Below are 26,521 nucleotides of genomic sequence, written 5' to 3'. Positions count from 1 at the left end.
TGGGGTCTGTAAGGAAAATGCAAATCACTCCTGTTTATGATATATGGGTTTTGATATTGTTCCAACTATACTTCTTTTATAACCTGATAAAATTTTACCTTCATCCCTCAAGCACGCCTAAAGCAAACGATACTTAAGTGAAACTGGAAGCATATATTGCTCAGAACCAGGCTTTTCATGAAAGTCTTTGTATCCCATGGGTTTTTATGAGCTTTTGCTGGGGACAGAGAAAAGCGGTAAATATTTTTGGCAGGTTTCACGTACAGACTCTCCCTTACCTAAGGATGCAGCATGCAAGAGGCAGTTTCCATCACCTGTTGTAGCCAAAGGAAGAAGACGTTTACAGCTTGTACACACTGTGGACCACCAATTTAGTCGTCCTGAAAAGAAAGCATCTATTAAAATGGTGGAGTGGACACTACAATAGGATGTGTACTGTGCACAGGCACACAGCGATGATGTGTGATGTTGAAGGTTAATCATGAACATCCTTTCTGCCAAATAAACTTAAATGCAATGTCAGAAGTGAAAACTGAAAAGATTAGAAATAAGAGGCAGATAAACTTTAACTATTCTCTACATGTATTTGGAATAAGAAGAAAGCATCTTTAAATAATTTGCATCTTCCATTCTCATATGCTGCATTCAGGGATGGATTTCCAAAGAGTTCATTGCCTGAATACCATCATGAGTCTTGGTATCAGTTTCCAAACATAATTGACATTGGCCTCCCATGCACAGATGACAGATTATGTTACAGTAATAAAGTCTCAAAGGACAAAAGTAACATGTATGTGTTAATCAAAATACTTTATTGTTAGTGAAGTTTATTAAGTAAACTACTATTGTTTCAAACAGATGGATTGTTTCAACAGCTGATTCTCCTCTCATTTACCATAGTAAATCATGATTAGACCTACTAAAATCAACAGCTGCACTACCAAAGAACTGAAATGAGACCAGACACATAGCCCAAGGTCTAGGATAGCATGTGGCTTTTCTCTTTGAGAACATGTAAAGAACCACTTATCCATCATTGCTAGATGAAGCATGTTTTAGATTATAAAAAAACAGATGGATTATGAAAAAGGCAAGATGAGAGGACAGATATTTGATATATCTAGATGAAGCAAATAAACCCCCAAAAAGTATCCGTGGCAAAGCCAACACTGGAAGTTCATAATTCCTGGCATGCAGGGTGCTGTGTGGTAGCTTACTGCAGTGTTAAGTCTTGGTTAAACAGTCATGTGAACATTTCTAATATAAAGTAAGAGAATGTGACCAATTGTCTACCATCTTTGGGGATAAGGAAGAGCTGATGATTAACAATGATGAGTAGAGCTGGTATATTTCACAAGATTTCTGGAAAGTGTGTGGGTTAATGCACAATTAAATAATTGAGTGAATAATGCAACAGGCAGCCTGTAGTGACTCCATTTCTTTCTTTGTCCGCTTCTGCAGACTTTTTCTCCCCCGATTCCTTTACCTGCAAGCTAAGAGGAAATAGAATGTCTGTATTCGTACAGTCAGTCTTCCATTTAAGGTTAAATCCCCAAATCAGAAGTAAGTTCAAACAATGAAAAAAACCTTTTCTCCATTAATATGTTTTCATTACAAAATTATACTGAAGTTTATTTATAATGACAGGTAATACATATTGTGCAAAAAATTAGTATAAAGATATTTTAACACGTGACTCCAATTACTTGTGCCGGTACTAAGAATGACATAATTAAATTTCAATTAGTCAGTATAGGTTGAGAGTTACTATACTCTAAAGATGCATAGCAGATCAATAACTAAGTACATTTGGTAATCCTCACATGATTTTAGCAGCTAGTTTGCAAATGCCCAACATTAGAGTGTTCCAAATTAACTATGCATTAAAGAAGCTTAAATTAAAGTGCTATTGGACAGCCTTTGGGAAAGATAAATTTGAAATAACAAGTTGTTATTTTTAGCAACTCCTGTCTCTGCAGGCTGTGAAGTAACAACTTGCCACCTGTTTTTTGCAGAATGTTTTGGCAGTATTATATTCAGTAATAAGTTATAGCAAGGTGCTGCTTAAAGCACAGTTACAAGACCTAAAACAGACAGACCTTGGGACTTAAGGGAATAACGAATGGCATTGTTTTGCAGATTAACTAGCAGCTATTGGTAATAAATGTCAAAGTCTGGTGTTTATGAATCTTTTGAATAACAAGCAGTTTCTATAAAAGTGATCTGCTTTCAAGTAGATTATGCAAAAAATGTTTGTGGGCTTGGTTAACATCACAAAGCTTATGGCTGACTAAAAAAAAATAGCAGAAATGCATTGCATTATAACAAAAATAAAAAGCAGTGCATTTTCATTTTTCACATCTAGTAGTTGCAGTGGATCCCTTTAGGGAAACAACAGGAAAGTGGAGCTTAAATAAAAACTGGAAACAGTTCTACCTCAGGCTTATTTCTGTCTGCTTTGATAAGACAATATTTATGGGCAAACTAGACCCATTTCTCACTCTCCCTCCCTCTGTTGGTCTCCTACCTGATCTTGCTTCTTACTTACTTACAAAGTCTATTTAATCTTAAATAACACAATTTCAAGAAATTGATCTGTTGTTTTACAGCAAAAATACTCTGATAATGAATATAGCCATTTTCTAGTACTCTAAAATTTGACCTTAATTTTAGATGAAGATTAAAAGTCCTATCCAAGTCTATGATCTAGCAACGTACAATCAGAAGCCCACCATATTGCCGTTTCTTTGCATGATATTTAAGACTTCAGCTGTAAACTCAAAAGAAATGTTAACAGATTCTACCATCCTCTGTGGCTGAAGATTGCCAACTATTTCTGTATTCTGGTATTATCCTAGTCATTCACTACATAGTGTGCATCAGACTTACAATACAAAGCAGGTACTGGCTCCCCCTGCTCCCTTATTTGCAGGGCCTAACAAGAATCAATCATTCTGATACAGAACCAGATATAGATCTTGTATTCCCTGAAAAAATAGTGAACTGAATCTCAGAGAACATTTTGCAAATTTTAGAAAACAGACAATATTGCTACTTAAAAATCTAGTATCGGCTCCCAGGACAAGGTGCAAACATCAAAAGCTACCCTATTGTAAACCCACTACAACTGTTGGCATGAATACAAGCTGGCCTTATGCAACTGTTAGGTTGAAAGAGTCGGTATCTGAGGAAAAGGAAATAGGACATATTTTAAAGCATGGGTTTTACCCAACAATATTCATAATATTGGAGTATTACTAACAGACACTAGAAAAGTTTAAGTGTTATTTTCATAAGCATCCATACTGTATGACAAGCTACAGGTGTATTGTTTCTTGCCGCAGGATTTATGGGAGGAAATGATCAAAGAGGATTCTAGATTGTTATATGACCTGAATGGCTCAAAAAGAAGGCAGCAGAGACCAGAGAATGCATTTCAAACGTTAACAGGGGCCAGGCTTGGCTTTCCGTATCAGCCCCTGATGCCTTATGTACTGGTACTACAGAAGGTGAGAAAGCACGCAGCGTGATGTCCTCTATGCAAAACTCAATTAACAGTATAAACAAGAAGATAAAAATATGCAACAGCAATTATTGTAATTTATGACTATCCCATAAAGGTGCTCATACAGAGCTGCCTTCCAGTTTACTAAGGTCCATTATAAAGTATTCGCTGCCCAAACATGCACAAGGTTGGTGGTACACATACAAACCAACCAAATTCAAAACCAACATGAGGTTAAACAATACTGAAGAACCTGTGTTGAAACTCTGCATAAATCCTTTCCTTCCTCTTCATTTTCTCCAGTCTGTATTTTCTTTTTTCTGGTTTAAGCTACTAATAAACTAAATGGCTTGGGATTTTTCTGGTAGAATTAACCATCAGAAAGTTACAATGACTTTGTCAACAGCAACTTAATTCTAACTCTCTCTTGACAGGTGAAAGGAGATGCTACAAAGGATGTGTCCCCTCTCAAGCTCTATATCATTCAGTGTGGTTGCAGTTTCACTGCAAAGCTGGATTGCACATCACTACCTCCAAGGCACAGCTGGTTTCTTGCCTGCAACACCACTGTGCATTTATTGTACCAAAAATAAGTCAGAATTCTTACAGGAAAAAATGGAATAGACATTAAGAGAAAAACAAGGACGGTTATAGATGGGAAAAAGTGTGAAGTGTCGTGTGAGCTTCTACAATTTTACCTTAGATTGAGTGTGATTGTCTTGCAACACGTTTCACTGTGCTCTTAACAGTGCTCTTTCATACAGCTATGTAAATCAGTCGTAGGCCAACTCCTCAGAAACACTGACAGAGTAGACATCTCACTGAGGAAAACAAGTCCATCTGTGCACAGTGGGACTTAATGTCTGGCCTCCCGCGCTTGTTGTACGTGTGGCTAAAGGTGAGACTTCTGATGGCTTTTCTTTTATTTGTGGTTGGGCATTCTTGCCCATGTGGCTTCTGTAGCGTTTAATAAACAATATTCACATTGCAATTTTTTCTTCTATGGAAATACTAAAAATAAGCTAGTTGCTTATTTCCATGAAACTTGTAAAAGCTTACTCACAAATATGTTTGAAATGGGCAGAGTTAAATTTTACAAATACAATCTTAAGAGACAGCTTGCTGACACAATCTCAGTTTCCTTAAGAAATTAGGCTAAACCCAGCCTTTCATTCATTTCTCCAGCACATTGTGTTTCCACAAATCCACACCTGGATAACGTTTTCAACTTCCAAAGCAAGTCTAATTCTGGACACTCCATATATTCTCAAAAGCAATGGTTCACCCTAAACACTCACCAACTCCCCTCTGGAATCCAACAGTAGCAACTGCTCTGGGGTGTGCACAACTGACTGGCTAAGTCAACAGAGGATTACTCAGCCCACTCAGAATAGTCAGGCGATTAGCAATGGGTGTAGGAACCTCAAGTCCAGATTTCAGCAGAGCTATTTCCATGCTTTATGTGTTTCTTATATGACTGGCTAAGAGGATTTGTTTGTTTATTTTTACTTTTAGTCCTTCCATACAATAAATGTGTACTTGCAAGTATTGACGTGAAGAAAATTACAAGAACAGATTGTCTACATGGGCTTATATTAATCATTCACTGCTTACTCTTTAAAATAAGTGAATAAATAAAGCATTTACCAATACATTTTCTGTACCTCAAAAAAAGGACCTTCTCGTAGGAGCACTCTCTTTTAGTCTAGATGATGAAATCAGCTTCGCAGTAGCATCTGCAAGGCTATTCATATTTACTGATGCCCTTGAAATGGCATGTTGAGCTGTGCATGTAGAAATAAGTAAAACTGAGCAATCAAGTAAATGCTTCTCTTTTAGCTTGATGCATAAGCAACACAGACTCTGTCACAGAAGCTACTGACCAGAATGCAAATCAAAGATCATAAAATAAGACGGCACAGAAATATATAACTAGGCCTAACTGGCTGCAGATAACTGCAGACCCAGTAGTACTGGTTTTCTTCATTTGTTTCTTTCATAACCTGAGACAGACAGTTTTCTATGACATTATTGCATTTCATCCTACTCTGTGATACAACATTTGTCATTCATATAGAACTGAATTACACAACCATGCATTTCAAAGCTTGGAAATCAGGAAATTAACACAGTTCTCTTGTAATTACAATGGTTCCTATCCCAGCACCCTGCATATACTGTGTGAAAATCTATTAAAAATCCTGGGATAAGAATTGTACAACCTGAAATGGCATCATTTTTTCTTTAACGAAGCTTAGTTTTTAACAGTTTGAAATCAAACATTTCCAGAATTTTGGTGGATTTGCTTTTGGGGATGTGAAACCCAGGCTTAACAATGTTTACTGTTTATTCTGCCTGTAGCTGTATAATACGCTTCAAAGAAAACACCTGAGCACAGAAAGAAAAGTGTAGGAAAGCAATGTTCTTGAAGGTTCAGAGAGTTTAATTTTTGTACTGAATTATATTTCAGCACTACAACAGAAACTTTTTTCTTTTTGTTAAAACACTGTGTTAGACCAGCCATTCTTCTGCCTCTACTATGGGTTTTTTAACTCATCAGTACAGCGGAAGAAGTTTTCATAATATCTCTGTGTCAGCCTACACATTAACACCACACAGGGGAACACGTGTATATAATGAAAATCAACTTGCTGCAACAAAATATTTAAAATAATATTTAGAATAAAATTCCTTTCACACAGACTTCATTTCACATCATCACCATCTGAGCCATCCTCTGTTGAAGAACCACAGTGATTACTGCAAGAGCGCTCAGAGATCAGTTGGCACATTACTCACAAGCTGACCCTCCTTCCAAGTCAGGCAATAACAAACAGCTGAGTTTTAAGACGCACAAAACCCCAAAATGCTTTTATGAATGTAGTGAATTCTATCCTCTAAGAGAAACATTCAGAAAGCAGTCACACAAAGAATAGAGGACACACTGCAGCAGCAGAGAATGAGTAAATCATACTGCCTTCATCTGGGCCTTTCCTTTATTATCTCTCTCAGTATTTCTGAGTAAATCAGGAATTTTCCTCTGAGTTTCTGTACAGGTAGGATGTAACCTGAACATCCTTTCACACAGAGGTGAAATGGTAGCAAGCGCCTCAGCATATAAAAAGAGAATATAAAATCTTTACAGGCTTTTATAGACATCATATGGTCACTTCAGACAACACGTGACAGTTTGTTAATGGTAATTTTGCTCTCCCAATCTATGCTTTGTGAGTAGGAAGCTGCTCTATGTTCCTAATAAAGTTCCTCCTCCTTTTGCCTAATCAGCTTTTTTTTTCTCTTTCTCTTGCAAGTCATGCCTTCAAACTCAAGCACACACACCTCTCTTTTCCTTTAACAGTATCGCCAATGCCCGCTACAGAAGCTACTGTCCTTCATGGGGTTTGTTCTGAAATAGATTTTAGGCCCTTTGCAGGGAATGCACATTACCTGTTATTTTTTTTATGTCATTGACCAAACCATAGTCAAACTGGGCCCTGTTGGTAGGATACAATAAAATGTCTAATGCTAAGTCGCTTTCTTATTCTTTCTCTTCATATCAGACAACAATATGTCTAAAATAGGCAGGAAACAAAAGGAAACTGAATATATTTACATTTTAAATAGAGACAAAAGGTCACTTTACATGAAGTCATACATGATTTTCTTAAACATTCACTGTTTGATCTGTTTAACGTGAACTGAAGAAGTGTTTCCCAGGAAGTTCCAGTTTATCTAAATGAAATGCTCACATAAGTAAACTAAGTCTATGTGGACAACAAGAATACCTGCAGTCAAAACCACAAGCACTTCAAACGGTCAAAACACCCTTCTTTCCAGATGCAAGAGGCTCTGAGGAGGAAGGGACATTTCCAGTGTGAGTCAAGTTATTGCCCTAATTAAAGTAATGTGAAGAAAAGACTAAATGATTTAGTCTATTTTCAGAAAGATTTGAGAGAGGAATGCTAAGAGGCAGAAAACTTGGTAGTTTCTGCAGCCCTATCTCACATTCATAGCCAGCCAGCTCTGTATGAATTAGAAGATGTCAGCTCTAAATTCAGATAGTCCCTGATTTTAAGATCAGAAAACCACTGTGATTCTCTAGTTTGTACTCCTGTATTAACTGACTCTAAAGGCTGTAATTCCACTGAAGCAGACAGGTCAACAATGATACTGCAGCGAGGTCTTTTCTGATAGCCCTATGGAATTTGGAGCGTTTGGCAGAGCTACCAGAGGAAGAGCCATCTTGTTTTTTTCCTGTCCTTGTGTAAGCTGGCTCCTCGTGAAACTAGATATATTTTCTTGATAGGTGACTGACAGTTTTCATACTTCATAGTTGCCTGGTAGCATTCCGGCATTATTTTATACTGCTATTTTTCCCTGATCTTCTGAATACTGTTTGGATGTGGCTTGGTTGGTTTGTTTGTGTTTGGGGTTTTTTTTTTCCTTAAGTATTTACTGTTTGATGCTATTACCTATCTTGCTTTTCAAATACCAAAGCCAAAAAAAAGAGCATACAATGATACTTGATAAGTACTCAATGTGACACCAGATTAGCAGAGGTCCTGCCTAAATACTACGATGCAGTGCCCTGATCAATAGCAAGCAATAGTTTATCAGTTTCAACACACAGAGTATGACTATGCACTCTGTTTCGAGAATGAACTCTCAGATGAGTACGTAGTGTCACACAAGCTAGTCCAGCAATCAACAGAAAAAAGCAACTGTTATTTGATATTCCACAGGCAGCCATGAAATCTGATTTTATTACTCCTTTGTATCACCAGAGTTTGGCATTTCACTATATAGATGTGTTCATTTCATAGTTCATTAATACATTTGCTATATCATAAGGCACAGATACTAATTTTAAATACATTTCTCTACATCTTTCAAAACTGATTTAAAACTTTAAACTACTAATAAATCTGAATTCAAATAAATTTTAAAATTTCTTCAATTATTTTCCATGGCAATAATGAAGTATTAAATTATTAAGTTTCTTATTAGAAAAATAATAATCAATACATAAAATATATATTTAAAAACTATTTTCTCAAGCTGCAGCAGAACTTGCAGATGTTTCCTTTGTTAGTCATTGCAATGTAACTTCCTCACAAGAACTGGAAGTACCAATCCCCTCTGACCATCCAGACTCACGTCCTTCTCTACTGCATGACTTTCCCATCAGTCCTCCTTTCCTTCCTCCTCAATTTCTTTGCTTTATTAAGTATATTTGACAGCTTTTTCTATAATGTTTTAAAAGAAATAGAGAATCAGGGTACGTGTCATTTTGTAGAGAGCCACAAAAAGCCATTTCCTTTTTACTCTCTGGCATTTACTTCCCATGCAGGATGCGCAAACTCCAGAAATGAAGCGTGATTAGAAATGTCAACCAAAATGTCAGACTGCCCAGCTGCTGACATCTGCAGCATTTACCCACCTGCTTGCTCCAAAGCAACCATTGTTGCCTGCTCAATTAAGTCACGTTCAATGAAGCTTCTGAAATCTTCACTGTACACACTAAGGTCTGGTAGTTGGAATGTGTAGATGGGCATCTCCAAAGGAAACTGTTCATTGCTGCACTCATTTGCTACATGTGAACGAGCAAGGGAGACTATGGCTGAGCTGGCATGAGAAATACCTCTGGAAAGACGCTTTTCTGTAGAGAAACCAAAGAGATATTATAGCCTGTAAGACTGCATAAAAGACCAGTCAACACCAAGTTTGGCAAAAACCCGTTCATTTAACTTAGGAATTCATCCCACTCCTTGTTTGTTACCTTTTTTGGGTTATTTCCCTACCGTAAAAGATTGCTTAGTTCTTACCATGGATCCTATGGCAAGACACAAGAACTTCACTCTCCTTCTAGCGAAACAGATGAACAGCAAAAGTAATGAGATATGAAAGACAAGTATTTCTATCAATTTCTTTTTAGGTATATAAAGTTTCCAAAGATGCATCCAAAGAAACATTTACTGGCAGACAGATGATAATCAGTTCCTGTTTTGAACTTTTAAATTGACCTCTCAGGAATCAAACATTCTACAATCACTTCATATCAAACTTGTCATACTGTTTTAATCTCAGAACGATCTACCTGAAAGCAGTTTCAACAAACTCAGTTTTTATGCATATGTGTTTTCTAAAATACTGATCCAAGAAACAATACATACTTCAAAAAGAATAATGAAATTAACAAGCTTGGTACAAAAGAACGCATTATTTTATCAAAACAACTATGAGCTACTATCTTATAATTTATTGAATTTCTCCAAAGAAAAATGCTATATAAGGAACAGTGAAGGGTCACTAAAGCAAAATAAGCATTAGAATGTTAAAAAAGGGACAAAATATCACTTTTAAACAGAGGAACTGAAGTATAGGATAGCATTTCCATTTGACATCCCCTTGCTACCACTTCTTCACCCCTTTGCACCACAGTCCAGCCCTCACCTGTTGGCTGCATCCTCCACTCCAAGCACCTGGCCCATAACAAGAACCTCCTTTCCCTTCTCTGCTCCTCCCTGAACATCCTCCTCGCTCCAGTTTCACATTTCAGTCAGAGATGGCTCTCTGATCATGAAGAAGCCAGTTATGCATTGAATTGGTAGCAAACTTACTGTCAGTCCAGGCATTTAAAGCCAGACTTAGCCCACACTACCTAGTACACCCACTAAAATATCAAATGGCCATTTCAGGGTAAACTGGGCAGTTTAACAATATGGAATTTTAGAGTGAGCAATATCCTGAAGAGGATGAAGGGACACAGTTTTATCAACTACAGCATGCTAGTCTTCCTCCCTTTGTTTGTATTCATTGCTTTTAAGGAGTCATAAGAAGCACTACAGTTCCTTTTCTACCGACGGAAGTTATCAATTTTAAGAAAGCTTTACTATCACTCCTAAGTACTGATGCCATCTCCTGTTTAGTAAGAGGGAAGAGCCAGCAGGAGAAGGGAAGACTTTCTGTTCCTTCTAATGATTGCATAGAAAGCCATCACCAAGCTAGTGGTATTACCTCCCTACATGACAAGCTGTCAGACCTGTAGATATATTTTGGTGTAAAATAGAGTTCTTTGATAAATTAATTTAAAAACCAAAACAAACCAAACATTCCAACAGTCAGAGAGAGAGATCTGACATAAAACCTATAAAAGGTTTGCAAACAAAAAAGTAAATTCTAATGCTTGTCATCCTGTACTGGAAATCATCTGCTAGAGGTAGCTGACTCATTTTTCTTAAGGTTTCAGTTTCTATTTGGCAGGGGACAGGAGGTTGACCTTTCTTCTGTGGAACCATAAAAGAACAAAATTTTAAAGCTGAAAGTTATTCATAGATTTCATAGACCCTAATCACATACTGTGAGTAAGAATGCAAAGATTGAAACATGGAAATTTTTTTAACCTTTTTTGGTCTCAATAAATATAGAAAACTACATACAATAGTGGTCTGTGATGCTCTCTAATTCCTTTCATACGTACCACAGGACTGCTTGGGGACAACGTATTTTTGTATTTTAATCACACATTAAAAGAATAACTTGCAGAACGGAGGCAAAGCTCATGACAACTGAAACACGTGAAACACAGGGTCCAGCAGCAGCTCTGTGAATCCCATCACAATGACAGTTCACAGGCTGATGGCAAATGACTTCCAAGCCCTTGCAGAGAAGCACAACTCGCAAGCAGGCAAGCTGGAAAGCTTCTTGTCCACAAAAGCCCTGGAGAAGAGCTCTTACCTTGAGCAATGTCATCCTGCCTTTGCAGGCAGGGCCGCTCAGCCTTCGTCACCTGGGGAGGCTGCTCTGGCTCCTGCTGCTTGTAGTATTTGCCCTCATTGAACACCTGTGGCAGGTTGGCGGTGTGTACCTGCCGGAGCTGCTCATAGTCACTCAAAGCTGCTGTCAAGTCCCAATTTTTGCCTGCCAAACAGCAAAAGGACATTCTGCTCACATCTGCATGTGACCAGATTGATAACCTGAAAACCATCTTCATATGTACTTAAAATATAAACTTAAATAGAAAAATCATTCTTACTTAAAGCATCAGCAAGGCAGCAGAGGTTCTTTGGATAAAACATTTTACCACCACTCCTCCCTCAACAAAAATGCATGGTTGATGAACACCTTGAAAGTACACAGGAAATGGACAAAGATAGAAATATTTTTATTTTTTTTAAATTTATGTTTTAGTTTTCTTTGTATCATAACTGGAGAAGACCTCAGGAAAGGTCTTGTCCAACCTCCTGCTCAAAGCGGGGTTAGCTGTAAGATCAGACTAGACTGCTCAGGGCTTTATTCAATTTGGTCTTTAAAACACCAAGAATGGAGACTGCACAACCTCTCTGGGCAAACTGTTGCTGCATTTGACTGTCTTCATGGGACCTGTGTCCAGTCTGAACATCTCTTGTTTCAACTTAGACCCATTGCCCCTTCTCTTCCTGCCACACACCGCTGTGAAGTGCCCAGCTCCAATTCCTTGGTAAGCTCCTTACTGGCACTGGAAAGCTGCTTTTAGATCCCCTCAAAGCCTTCCCATTTTCAGTCTGAACAAGCCTCAGTCTCTCTTCACAGCACTTGTGCTCCAGCCCCCAACAATCTTTGCAGGCTGCCTCTGAACTCAATCCAATTTATAGCTGTCTTCTTTGGACTGGGGATAGGGGGAAAATTAGACATAGTATTACAGGTGTCTAAGGACTGCTGAGTAGAGAGGTATAAATCACTTCCCTCAAGCCACAGGCTATGGTCCCATTGATATAACTCAGCATATTGCTGGTTTTCCTAGCTGTCAGAGCACATGGCTGGTTCATGTGCAGCTTGCTGGCTACAAGACCTCCAGGTATTTTTCTGCCAAGCTGCCTCCCAGCCTGTACCATTGCAGGGGGTTCTTCCTTTCCAGGTGCAGAACTCGGTGTTCATCCTTGTTAAATTTTTTCAGGTTCCTGTTGGTCAATTCCCTTATTCTGTGTAGGTTCCCCTGAATGGCAGCTCTGCCCTTGAAGACATCAACCGGTCGCCCCAGTTGGTGTCATCGGCAAATGTGACGTTGCTTCACGGATAAAGGCTTTAAACAGGTATAGACCCCTGAGGTACAGCATTTGTTACCTGCTTCCAGCTACAAAGCTATTCATTAACCACTACCCTCTGAGCCTGACCATCAAAACAGTTATTGGCCCATTCAGTCGTCTACCCATCCAGACTGTAACATCCTAACTTGAATATAGCAATTCTGTGGGAATATCAAAAGCCTGAGGTAAAAGGTATCCACTGCTCTCCCCTCATCCACAGACCCAGACATTTTATCATAGAAGGCAATCAGTGTCAGGACTTCCCTTGCTCTGATTCCAATCAAATGGCTCCAGAAACTAGCCATTTAAGATGAACACTAAATCCCACAGAATTAACATGAAATAATGAGAGGCAGCAATAATTCACATCTGTACAGCTGTATTAATAATAAATAATAATTAGCAGCAACGATGGAAAGACATGACTGTTAGCGTTGTAGCACAGGAAAGTGAGAAACCTTATCTATTTGCAGAGCAGCTAGAATGCAAATGCAAAATATTTGAGGTCCCTTTATATGATTCATCGGAGAGAACTCATTCAGATTTTAAAAGTCTTTTAGAATGCAGATAATATAGGACAGTGTTTTCTAATAAAACATGCAATGAGACAATTCCATCAATATGGTTCCATGTCTGTGTGAGCTGCTCATGGAACCTGTCAACACAGAATCCTCTAAAAGATTTGCTTCCAAGCTCCACATCATCATATTGCTATGACCAGCAATAACAGAATGCAGGCTAATATCTGGAGATAAAGAAGTCTCTTTAGTACAGGGGGTGAAATGGTACTTGTTACTCTCAAAAAATAACGATGAAAAAAATATTGAGATGTTTGTATGTTATTTTCAAGACAATCCTGCTCAGTTAAAATACACAGATGTCCTAGCATTCTCCAAGTACTTGCTTTTAATTGGAAAACTACAAATCTTTAATAGCAAGAAAAAGACCTCACCAATTATATGAGACTTTCACAGCATTCCATAAGCACTTTTTCTGCGAATTCAAAAGTAACCTGATTCTGACTAATACAGGATTTATTACACCATAAAATGTTGTCACTTTCTGTACTTTGAGAAGCTACATTACTTGAGTAGCAGTTAAATATAACTTATTTGCTTACACAAAGGAGAATAAGCTAAAAATAGTACAAAGTAGCTCTATACAGATAAAAGAAAGTCTTTTAACAGTCATTTCTGTGAAGAACAAAAGCCTAATTGAAGTAGGAAAAAACCAGCACAAAACAGCTGTTACCTAAAGGGTTGAGCTAAACTATCTCAGGTTTTGAAGTACTAAACAATATTGTGAAAAGAGAATTAATATCACCAAGCAAAAATATTATATATATCCTGAGTAGTCCATAATATAAACCATCATGTCAGTGATAGGGAATCTTTATATATGTTATGCTGTAACCTTCTATTATAAAGCCTGTAGGACAAAACGTATATTCAGTGAAAATTGTCAGAGATATTAGAACAAGCCCTTGAGTTTTTGCTGCCATTATTTTTCCTAAAAATTCAATGGCTATAATCTAGTCAGGGCTCTGCTGTAACTATATATATCATCTGAATCAAGTTGCCCAACACAAACATTGAATAATCATGAGTGTGTTCCCAAGATTGATGTGATCACATATCACTGCTTGGGGTAGGGATTACTTTTCTTCCATCCTGTTTTTAGGAGGCACTTACAATGTTTTTTAAATCTTCTTCTCAACCATGAGGACAATAAAGTAAAACTTTTTTTAAAGAGTGAAAGTGACAATAAATGTAACTCTAGGAAACGTAGGTTTAAACAAAACAGTATTATCTAAGTATTGGCAATGCTACATGTCCAGTGCTATGTGACTCCCAGCAGCAACGTGGGTTTATTCAGTACAGATCATTCCGTAACAGATCTATATTAATGGAACACAGAGAGCATTTCTCTAGTGCCTGGGCATTCCTTACAGGTCACCTACTCAAGGTATTTTCATGTTTAAGTTCTGAAATCTAACAAAAATCACTGTGCACGTGCTGTAAGTGACTGTTGTGTGGATGGGGTTTTGATGTATGTAATAGGAAAGCAGAGAATCAGCAGACTAACAGAAACCCCATTGCCCTAGTTTTAAGCCAAATGCAATCATCTTGTATAAAAGCTCTATCATAAAAATTACAGTCAGCCTTCATAAACTAGGCTCACAGTGTGTTGCATTTAAATTCTAAATTGCATAGTGACCCTTGAGTTACCTTCCATGGTACAATGTAGCATCTGAACTTCTAATACAGACTTGAAACTATACATAAAATAAAATTTCTATATCTAAATGTATCTTACATAGAAATATCTTATTTTCAAACCTCCCCATCACCCTGGAGTTGTCCCCATCCCCTGAACAAAAGCACCAATCAGCATCAAACCCTTAAACTTCAGAGAACCAACACAGGAAATTATTATTGGACTCACTTTCCACTTTCCCCAAATTTGCTGGAGCCGCCAAGCATTGGAATGCACGAAAAAGATTCAACTGAATTAGAGAACATATTAAGCACCTTTCCATCTCCATGAAATAGTGTTTTTGAATATTAGCCACTCTGACTGACTCTTAGCTCTTTCAGCTACTCTCTGTACTGGAAACATGTAAGCTTGCCCCCTTTGACAAAGCTTCCTCTTCTTTTTGTTTATATTTTCACAAGTAAATACAAATGACAGACCTTTTGTTTTGCCCATTGCCCATAAAAAAAGAGAATTCATCAGTTTGGGAGGGTTAAAGAACAAAATTCATAAATCAAAGTAGAGGAAACTGGAGGCAGCAAAAAGAATTAGGGGGAAGGATGAGACAAAAAAAGCACAGAGGCATTTATGAAAGACACTGTGTGAAGAAATACAAGTAAATACAAAAATTTAATGCAGTGTAAAATAAAACAGAAAGTAAACAGATCTAAAAAAAAAGCGTGATGTGATTTGAACCACAGAAACAGACCATGGAAGCAATGCATAAGCTGGAAACAAATCAGAAAGGTTATTAAATTCAGAGATGTCCAGAGCAGATGATCTAAACAAGGATTTCTAGCATTGTGACATGTGAGAAAGTTTAAGCTGGAAGTTACTCAAGAAACTAGCGGGGTTTACAATTGTGGAGATGAATAGAGCAAACTCGGCCTAGCTCTCCTCCTTTAAACTTGGCATATCGAAAGCTTTTGAATTTCTAAAGCTGTATCTTATCACATTCCCAACTAAGTTTTGAAAGAAGAAAAAACCTGAGATCTGCTGGGTCAGAAAGGACAAAAATAAACTCATAGAACAGTGAAATCAAACATATTCCCCTGACACACACACACTGCCTCCTGGGGTAGGTCCCTCCTTCCAGTCTCGCTACTTGTCCAACAAATTTCAGCAGCATTCTGGTTTGGAGCAGACTGCATACAGTCCCTCTGGGTCCCCAGGAAAAGACTTTCTAAGTTCTGTTCGTATGTCTGTTCCCTGGCCTTTGCTGAAATCTCCTAGGCCCTGCTCCTCACACAAGACCCTGCTCTGTCAATTCTTCCTTATTTTCTTCAATTGTCATCTCCCACACGGGCCCTCAACAGAAAGGAACATTCTATCCTACAGAGGTTACACCTGACATAGGCACCGACGTGCCCTCCATCACAAGGCTCAAGGAGAAGCAACAGGTAATTCATCTATTTTGCATAGTTTCATCAACTAAATGAAGTCAAGTCAGACTTTTTTGTTGCAATGTGAAGGACAAAAAAACCCACAATATTTTTCGGATTGTCTAGTTTGGGGGTTTTTTTACTGGTACTTATCTGATGCACCCTACTGTTCACTGACTGCTGACTTCTTTGTTTATATGTCACATTATTGTATTTAAAAAGGTATTTCACAGGAATAACAACGTTATTTCAGTACACACAATCACATCAGGTGACCAGTCACTGGTAGCACCATATCAGTTAGCAGCAATTGAATTGCTCCAAAGCAGCACGGACACAGTGGCTTTACATGAAAGGCTTTTGAGTTTCTAACGATCAGAGAACATCAGTCAGAAAAAAGCTGGAGCTGCGCAAAGCTGGTTAGAAAACACATATAATGAATCATGATCAGGATGCTAGAATCAAATAAATTCATTAACTCAACAGAGAGAATACTCTTAACTGAACAATTATTTCCTGAACAGCTGCATGTGCTCTGAGAGTCAACAGGTACAAAATTTAACAGGACTGAAAATTAAACAGGACTTAAAAGCAAGCGTTTCTAGTGTGGAGGAAAAACAACAAAACAAAAAAAAGGTGCAGCTAAGTAAGGAATGGAAGATGCACTCTGACTGAGGGCTGGTACTGACGTTTTCACGTCAGAGACAGCAGGCACCTACATGAAAGGGAAATTAAAAAATAAACTCACTTACACTGTGAAGTTTGTCCTAAATAATACTTGCCAGAATAACAAGAGGAGGCATTATCAGCCTGAAGAAAAAACAAAGACTTAGATAAAACAATATAGAAATTAAGAAGCCACTTATCCATTTTTGTCTTACCACCTCTTACTGGATTATACAATCATAGAATGGTTTGGGTTGGAAGGGACCTTAAGATCATCTAGTTCCAACCCCCCTGCCATGGGCAGGGACACCCTCCACTAGACCACGTTGCCCAAAGCCCCATCCAGCCTGGTCTTAAACAGTTCCAGGGATGGGGCCTCCACAACCTCTCTGGGCAACCTGTTCCAGTACCTCACCACCCTCACAGTAAAGAATTTCTTTCTAACATCTAATCTAAATCGACCCTCCTTCAGCTTGAACCCATTACCCCTTGTCCTGTCCCTACACTCCCTGACAAACAGTCCCTCACCATCTTTCCTGTCGCCCCCCTTCAGGTACTGGTAAGCTGCAATTAGATCTCCCCAGAGCTGCCTTTTCTCCAGGCTGAACGACCCCAACTCTCTCAGCCTGTCCTCGTAGGAGAGGTGCTCCAGCCCTCTGATCAGCTTTGTGGCCCTCCTCTGGACTCTCTCCAACAGCTCCATGTCTCTCCTGTACTGGGGCCCCCAGAGCTGGACGCAGTACTCCAGGTGGGGTCTGACAAGAGCAGAGTAGAGGGGCAGGATCACCTCCCTCAACCTGCTGGTCACACTCTTCTTTTGATGCAGCCCAGAAAGCCAACCGTGTCCTGGGCTGCAAGCGCGCACTGATGGCTCATGTTGAGCTTCTCATCAATCAATACCCCCAAGACTTTCTCCTCGGGGCTGCTTTCAATCCATTCCTCGCCCAGCCTATAGCTGTGCTTGGGATTGCGCCGACCCACGTGCAGGACCTTGCACTTGGCCTTGTTGAACTTCATGCGGTTCATACGGGCCCGCCTCTCCAGCCTGTCATGGTCCCTCTGGATGGCATCCTTTCCCTCCAGTGTGTCGACAATACCACACAGCTTGGTGTCGTCGGCAAACTTGCTGAGGGTGCGCTCGACCCCACTGTCCATGTCACCGACAAAGATGTTAAACAGTACTGGTGCCAGTACCGACCTCTGAGGAATGCCACTTGTCATTAGTTGAGGGTTTAAAAAAAAAAAAAAAAAAAAAAAGATGCTAAAGAACAGCAAGAGTAGGACTCACCTCAGAAGCATTCCGGATAATTCATTTTTTTCCTGATCAGAGAGGACTGCTTCCCCCACCGCCACCTCTGCCCTATTTAGACAACTTGAAGGGTCCAAGAAGTGTTCAGAAGTGGGTTTCCCAGTGATCTGATCCTCTGAGACCAAGCTGACACACACAAAATTTTCCCAGGCCTTGGTACTGGATGAAAAAATCCTAGCTTTCCTTAGGGCGCCTCGACCAAGGATGACATAAAAGCAACGACAGTAGAAGAAAAGGGGCAAGGGATGAGAGCTGAGTGTCCAGTGCCAGGGAATTTCTGGCTAATTCCAGGCTAGAAAGAAATTGAAAAGGAGGCAGCAATTCTCTATGCAAGAGTACTACTGCAAGCTACACAGAGAGTGTGTCCTTACCTTGGCATACTGCTCTTCAGACACCACATCTTTAGTGAATGGGGGGGGAAAAGCTGTTTGATATTAAATCTAGCTTTTGAGGGAGGGAAAGATTGAGGTCACTTTATTAGGACTGACCACATTGTGATCAGAGAAGACATCTCATTCCTTCATCTTCCCCAGCCTTTCCACCTCACCTTCTTGTCCTTCTCAACCTGTGGACACCATCCTCTCCTTATACAACATTTCATAAAAGAAACCAAAGACCAAGATCTAAATTTTTATATTTAGTCTCGACTACTACCATTTTCCTTGTAAGGCACACCGACAAGAAAACCAGCTCAGGGACAAGACAGGGAATTAGATGGACAAACTACTGAGCCAATAAGTTAGTCCAAAATTTAGAATAAACCACTGTGACTTTCCTCACACTCTGCAGCAAGGAAATTGGGTGCATACCAGTGAAGAGGTCAAACCAAACCAGAGCAAACTTCACAGGACAAGAAATATTCCTGTAGCTGGTTTTTTGCATATCTAGTTCTGCCCCAAGCTGCATGTAGGCTGCAACATCCACCACACTGGATCCATGCACATGGTAGAGCACTATAACAAATGTAAAACATTTACATAATTACTTTTTCCTGAGTGGAACTAGAAATTTGTATTATCAGACAGCCAAGGGTTTGTTTGCCCAAGTATTATTTTAAAATACCACCACTTTGTTGAGTTTTAAATAAAATAATATATTGCAGGTTTTTTTAAAAAACCTCCCAAACAATACAACTATATAGTGCTCTCTATTGGAAGCTCTCTTGGAAAAGCTTCAGAGTGACCTCCTGACAAAGTCCTCATTCCCTTCTTTTAATAGATATATTTCCAATTCATCCCACATTTTAATAAGCTGATCTGCTTGAAAGCTGGAATCTGAAAGCAGTAGAGTACTAGGAACTTTGGACTTTTGCTTTAAACTGTTTGCTTCAAGACTATCACATACTGTAATTTTCTGGATGAGAAATAGACTCTGCCTTCATAAAGGTAGTATGGGTAGCACCATTCAGGTTTTACAATAGTTTTCACAGTGCTTAGAGAGCTGCGTTCATCCTTGTTTTTCTGGAGAATGAGGGCCCATCTTTTTTTTTAACCTAGTCTTTCTCTAGTGAAGTCTTCAACTTGATTGTGCTGTGAGGAGAAAGTGACTTCTTAATGCTCTGCAGCACATGAGTAATCCTTGCTTGCTCAATGTTAAGCACATGGTTTGTCAGATCACAACTCATACTTGCTAATAATAAAAATCAGGCACCCATTAAGCTGCCTACGCTAGTTGTACCGATACCAGATTTTATGTTTTTCAGGCAGATAATATTTAGGCAGCAAGACCCAAATGACATGCTATCATTTAGTCTTTGGGTTTTGTGGTTTTTATTGTTTTGGGGTTGTAACAGTTAATAAATCTATTATCTTTCACTTCTTAAACCAGATATATAAAACTAGAGGACATTTATCATTAATTAGTAGGAATAACAAGCATGCAACTATAAAGCACTCCCCCACCACCAACCTTTCAAATATCCACCTACTCCAATATGTTAGAAAGAACATTTGAAAGGTCACCAGCAATTCTAGATTTAACGATAAACAAAATGCTAGAAAGGATGCAATTTGAGATGGGGAACTAGGAAAGATCTAAATAATAAGGACCACAATGAAAGGCAACTTGCAGCAGCAACACATACACAGGACTTCAGCAAAGGAAATTTTAAAAGGGGTAGGAAATGCTGCCTAAAGCTAAACAGGACCAAAAACACGTAAGACAAACGATGCAGAAGGGGAAGGTGTTGGCTTCAAACCAAACTTACGGGTCCGTTTCATAGATGGTGTCTTGATATTCAATGCCTTCTCAGGTTGGTTATTCTCCTCTATCTGAAAGTTAGGTTATTGTCCTCTCTCTTTATGTTGTCTCATAATGGCCGTACTCCACTGGGTCAAATAGTGATTTGTGAGTCAAAATGTAACACTTGTACTAGATTTATGCTATGAAACATTGTGAGGAAGTTTATAGTTCTATACATTGTATAGTTCTATATGTAGTACAGTTCTGTGTGCTGGTGAAGTTACAATTAACTGTGCTGAACAAGAAGAGTTCTAACATTTTACCCTCACAATTTCCTAGGACTTTTTTTCCCCATAGAAATCTCTCCATATATTTAAAATTGTGATTACAGGCACGAGGCAGAATTATCAACTAACTAACTAGTAATTCCAGCTTCAACTGCAAAAGCTCTTTTGCTTCTTCAGTTATTGGTAGCATTGATAACTCTAGGAGATCTTTTGCTGGATACAAGCTATTTATTAAACCTAGGAGCATTAGGTGACTATGAATGAAAGGCTTTTGGAGAAATGACAAGCAGCTTCTGTCTTTCAAGATAACTGATTGAGTGTTAGTTTTCACCAACATAAAATGATCCTCATTTTGTGCCACTAGGCCAATGCACCATGATTAATTTATTTTTATATATATATATAAAAATTTAAATCCTCCAAACTCGACAACCTGTTAAGATACGAAGTCTACCATCAGCTTCTTTCCCACGTAAGGAAGCCTGCTCTTACAAACCAACTGCTAATAAAGCAACCCACAAGTTCAGTTTAACTGCAATCACTTCTTCCTATTTGGCATGATGTAGATTAACAAATATTAACAGGCATAAGATAAGAACAGGAACTCAAGACCAGCTTTATTACTTCTGAAAAACTTACATGCAAAACTAGGATAAAATTACACCATAGGTTTTAAAACAAGATTTAATTTTGGTCCATGTTCTCAAAGGAAAATAATGTAGCAAGGACACTTTTGCAACATTTGACTCATTTTATGCTAGAATGCAAAGTCACTCAAAGCTGAAAAGACAGCTGGAAATGAAATTTTGATCTCTGTGTAACAAGACATTGGTAGCAGCTCAGCTTCCTCTTCCCTTTGCCAAGCCTTCCACCAGAGAACTACAAAAGGAACTGTCTGAGGGAGAGGAGAATAAGAGACTATTTTGGGGGAGTTAGCTTTGTACACTCAATCACATGACAGTACTGTAAATTTCTCTCTGCCTCTCCATTAATTATATGCATTTCTTTGAATTCCACTTATATACACTATTCTTTGCGGAGATGCCTACCTACTGCATCTCTGTCATTTTCCATGGGGTCAGTCTCCTTTACCACATACATTTCATGACTGGAAAGCCAATCTCCTGATTTCTGAAGTAATGGTGAACCATGTATACCTCAATTAAGCAGTATATAAAGCTGGAAATAGACAGCAATTACTTTTACATAATGATAAAATACTACGCCATTTATATAAATAAATGAAAGGGCAGGTTTTCAGTTAAATATATTATTTTTGATGCAGTGTGGATTCTTTTTTATGTTTTTATTAAATTATTATTATTGCCAGTGAATTTCACAAATCCTCCAGTTCCTGATGGCTGTCTATACTTTTGGTATTTTGAAATATTTCATCCTATGCCTTCCCCCCTATTCAAGTGGTCAACGCCTGCACACCTGCTGCTTCCTGAAAACTAAGCTGTTTTCTAACTGATTTATTAGTAATCTCCAAGTTCATCCACACCTACAGCCCTGCCACTGTAAACCAAATTGAGCATAACCTGTTTTAAAGATTAAACTATTTTCTTGAACGGTTTTCTTTCTGCCTCAGGCCACGTTTTAAGTAGGCTATAGTTAACAAGTCAAGCATTACTGCTGTTCTATGCATGGGAGATTCAAGGTGCCAGCCTAGACTATCCAGAAGGAAAAAGGACATGCCCTCCTCATTCTTGGATATTGGGGAAGGTGGAGATCACACACAGCTGAAGAGAAATCAGTTCTCTACCATGCAGACCTCTCTCTTTATGCTTAAGTATTTTCCCAAAGCTTAGTGAGGCAAAGAAGTCTTTCCACAGACTTCAAGGTGCCTTAGGGTCTGGCTGCCATTAACAAGAATGCATATACAAAGATGACATCTGGAAAGTCTTGCAGCTGATTTCATGTTTTCCTGTGACACTAATCTAAAGTATATCCTACTTTAATCCTGTACAAAGCAGTGATACGCACATCTACCAGTATTTTCAAAGTATTTTGCCGAGATTGTTCTTTCTTTCACCTGGGTCACATTTATTGTCAAATTGGTCTGTCAATATTAACCACTTGAGTGTGGGCTTCAATTTTTAGCTTGGTTTTAAGTAAAAATAGGAAATTTTTTGGTGTTTGCTTGTTTTCTTCCCCCTGGTAGCCTTAAAATTAAGTGAGGGCTGAAATCCAAATCTCTGGGTAATTAAAGGAAATCTTGTAGTATCTAGGTGGCCCCAACTGAGCACATTTTCATTCCATCAAACTAAAACAAAGGCAAAAAGCAATACTAAACCTTCAATTCAGCTCTCCCTACCTTCTGCTATGTTCACCTAGTTTTCATGTCTGAAACATCTCCAGTTTTTCTATTACAGGTGGGGGAAAATGGGTTGGGATTGGATATATAACTCACAATGATAATACATTACACTTCAGTTCTTCTGCATAGCAATTGACAGGTTAGTTTTAAAGTGAAAAATTAAATTAGCTAAAAAAGTTTGGAAATGGGCTCATTTTAGACTCACTTCCTTTCAATGCTTCAAATTTGGAAATTTATGATCTGTCCCTTTTTTTGAGAATTGAGGCACTGACATCAGCAAATAAGAGAATAATGACAAATGCTTCCTAGAACAATCAGAACTAATCTCAGGAAAAGCATTTACTGAATGCATAGCATAAAATTGAAGTTACAAAAACCGTAAGTGGTATATGCAGCACTCGAGGTCAGGTCACAAACAGCAAATGAATTAACAGGTTCTCCAGCAGAACTGCAGAGGTTCATACTGTCTTTATTTCCAGAAGGGGAGTGATAAACAACTGTCCCAGCCAGTGATTTCTCAAGAATTTGCAATCACAGCCAAAACAATAGGTACCTACCTTCCTTAGACTTGACTATGTGGATGAGACTTCATTTGTGGAATGAAGAAGTACTGAGTTTTTATGAGCTTCTTTTGACATTTGATGATATATAATACACCAACTGAAAGAAGTCGGAACTGATTTAAAGAAAAACAGTAGTAAAGACCAGCAAAGGTCAAGAGATACAGATGTCACCTTTTTCAGTAAAGGAGCAGTTTAAAAAATATACTGGAAATAGTACCTTACACATAATCAGGGAAAATTATTAGGAAAAGTAAGTAAGCTTCAAAGAACACGTATTAGTGAACAGGAAAAAGGTCAACAGGGAATCTGAAAAGTTGGTTAGCAAATATGCAAAACTAAAATAATCTTAAAATGGAGACCCAGAGAAGTTTCACAAAATGTAATACCCAGTCTATATAACCTTACATACAGAACTATGCTTTCAGTTCTTGGGAGCACACAGACAAGGTAAAAATCTCAGAAAGTGGTGAACAATATCTCAAAGAGTTATGAAATGAAACAGATGAAAGACTCGGGAAGTAATCATTCAAAAATGAAAGTGAAGTTGGAAAATAACATTTCTAAGAAATAAATGGTTTAGCAAATGTGTACAATCCACTAATACATAATTGGCAAAGCTAATGATACATAGTTGAAATTTATAAATATTAATTTACAATTAATTTAAAATAGTTGTAAGCATCTTAATAAATATAGAAGTCCAATATTAGAGTTTTATACCACGTAGCCATGAAAATGTTTTAAGTTGCTTTTGTTTTCATAAAGGTAACAGTACAAGGCAAGAGCATGCTCTTGGCCTTTATTAGAAATAAAAAGATTTCAAATCACTGATTTCTATTCTTTTTAACTGGAGTCAAGGAGGAAAATTGAAAGCATGATAAAACTTTTCACATACTTTTTATTCTTACTATTTTTTCAATCCATTCATACATCCACATTAAATTGTCCCATAAATTATTCCTGTGCTGCACTAGACACATCAAGACAAAATGTTGGCTATTAATATCAATATCGAACACAATTATTTTCAAAGAACATAAGTGCCAGCACTTAAGCATTTTCACTAATATATATATATATATCAGTGTATGAGGAACATATCTATGAATGAGATTAAAGGCTGAGTATATATTTTCAGCGATCAAGAGATAAACAATTAATCACTGAAAAATAAAATGGATAGAAAAGAAAATGAGTATCAAAAGCTGAGAGACTGGAAACAGTGGTATTGGTGACCTGGACAATCTAACAGCATCAGAAGCAGATCTCCAAGGTAATGATTAAATAGAACAGATGATCTCATTCTGATGTGGAGCTTTGCTACAACCTTAAACATACAAGGGGACTCTAATAGAATATTCTGCTTTTCTGGAGTTCCTGTTTTCAAAAATGAGGCTAATCTAATGAACACACACAGAATGTGTGTGTTCCAATGGAAAAACTCCGTTACAATAATATGGAATGAACTGTGTCCCTCTATACCCCAAACTGTGTCCTTTTTTTTTTTTAAGTATCTGATTGTCTTTCAACCATCTAGTTTTCTATAGCTAATAAGTTAGAAAGACAGGATAATAATACCAACACCCGTAAGTTTAAAAATAGGGGATAATATATTTTGGAAGAATATACACAGGAAAAGAACTGGTGATAATCTTGTCCTGGCACACAAGATCCAATGTGAGATCTGAAAGCAATTTTTAAAAGTGTTTTTAAACTTAGGAAATGATATAGAGGTTCACACTGTGTTCTTGTATACTGCTACTTCAAAATGAAGCCTTTGCCTCAAGGAATTATGTGAAAGGTTGTTAGAGTAAGATTTAGAGTGATGGGAATGCTCTTGTTTTCAGGCAGGTTGACTGAATAAATCTGTTGTGAGTTTTTTTGGAAGAGACACAAACTTCTACAGCCTTCCCTACTCCTGAATGAAGGTGCACAGAGACAAGATCGCAGGTCTGCAGGTCTGTAGCAGACGTTTTTGATACAAAGTGATCTGCTTTAAGCATACCTGATTCCTGAACCATCACACTGCGTAATGTCAGATCCAGTTACCACATCCCCTGAGCCAAATGCTACTTGGAGAGCCAAGCAACTGTCACAGTCACTCTCTCCACTCTATAATCTGCTGACATATGTGGTGCTCATATATTCTCCCCAACCCATGATTTTATTGATTATCTGCTACAGTCAGCAACTAGCTTTTGGTGTACTTTTATTTGCATAGGGACATACTCATCATTCTTTGGTTGACTTGTAATTATTAACAGAAAACCATCAGCATTTACAATGTCTTGGAGATGCCATGAATTTGAGGACACTTATCTGTAGATGTGCTGGCTCTCACAAGGTAATTCCTGCTGGGTTTTTACTTTAAAGTCTCTGTAAATTAGAGATGAAGGTGTAAATAGGTATCACCCAAGTGTCCTCCCTGGAACCCTAAACAAGGATGAACACTGCAAAGTCTTGTAATCACAACCAAGCTGAAAGAACTGTGCTGCCCATTTTAATAATTCAGCTGTAATAGTAGCTCCTCATTTTACCAGGGCTGGTAGAAAGCTGTTCTTTCAACTGAAAAGAATGCTGGAAGTAGTCTGAGTGGTCCAGGACAGGATTCAGACAAAGAAAGCATGGAGTACTGAGTAGAGGAAGAAAAAGCCCTTCAGTGTAAAAAGTACAGAAAGGTACCAAGAAGAACAATCAACCAAAAACAAGCATGAAGTGTTCCATGCGTAAGACACTGCCAGTAACTATCAGAGCGGACAAAGAGTACTGCAGCTTCTGATGAAAGACAGATTCTCATATGGAGACAGATCATCTGGAGAATTCAGCCCAGAAATAGCTCACTCAGCTATTGCTCAGGCATGCAGGCACACTGTGGGCACAAGAAAAAATTTATACTAGTACAGAGAAGGGTAGATGAGAGCCTCCTGAACCGAGAGAGATAAGGTGTTGTTTGGGTTAGCTGTACATAATCCCCACAAAAGGATTTTTCT

General features: G+C 38.3%; 1 protein-coding gene across 7 annotated transcripts in view; it reads right to left on the bottom strand.

Annotated features, from left to right (window-relative positions):
• The window catches only part of OTUD7A (OTU deubiquitinase 7A), a 138,400-nt gene that overhangs the window by 24,036 nt on the left and 87,843 nt on the right, over window positions 1-26,521 (bottom strand). For 3 of the 7 annotated variants that reach the window (XM_075764397.1, XM_075764393.1, XM_075764395.1), the window contains exons 6-8: window positions 11,243-11,425; window positions 8,946-9,164; window positions 279-380 (exon numbers count right to left, since the gene is read on the bottom strand). In XM_075764397.1, coding sequence (XP_075620512.1) covers window positions 279-380; window positions 8,946-9,164; window positions 11,243-11,425 — 504 coding nt within the window. The remainder of the gene's footprint in view (window positions 1-278; window positions 381-8,945; window positions 9,165-11,242; window positions 11,426-26,521) is intronic. The other 4 variants (XM_075764396.1, XM_075764392.1, XM_075764394.1 and 1 more) reach the window with 2 other exon arrangements.

This window comes from Balearica regulorum, chromosome 12 (genome assembly GCF_011004875.1).
Source record: "Balearica regulorum gibbericeps isolate bBalReg1 chromosome 12, bBalReg1.pri, whole genome shotgun sequence".
NCBI classification, from domain to species: Eukaryota; Metazoa; Chordata; class Aves; order Gruiformes; family Gruidae; genus Balearica; species Balearica regulorum.
Note: the sequence above shows the minus strand (reverse complement) of the source record. Positions and strands in the feature narration are given on the sequence as shown.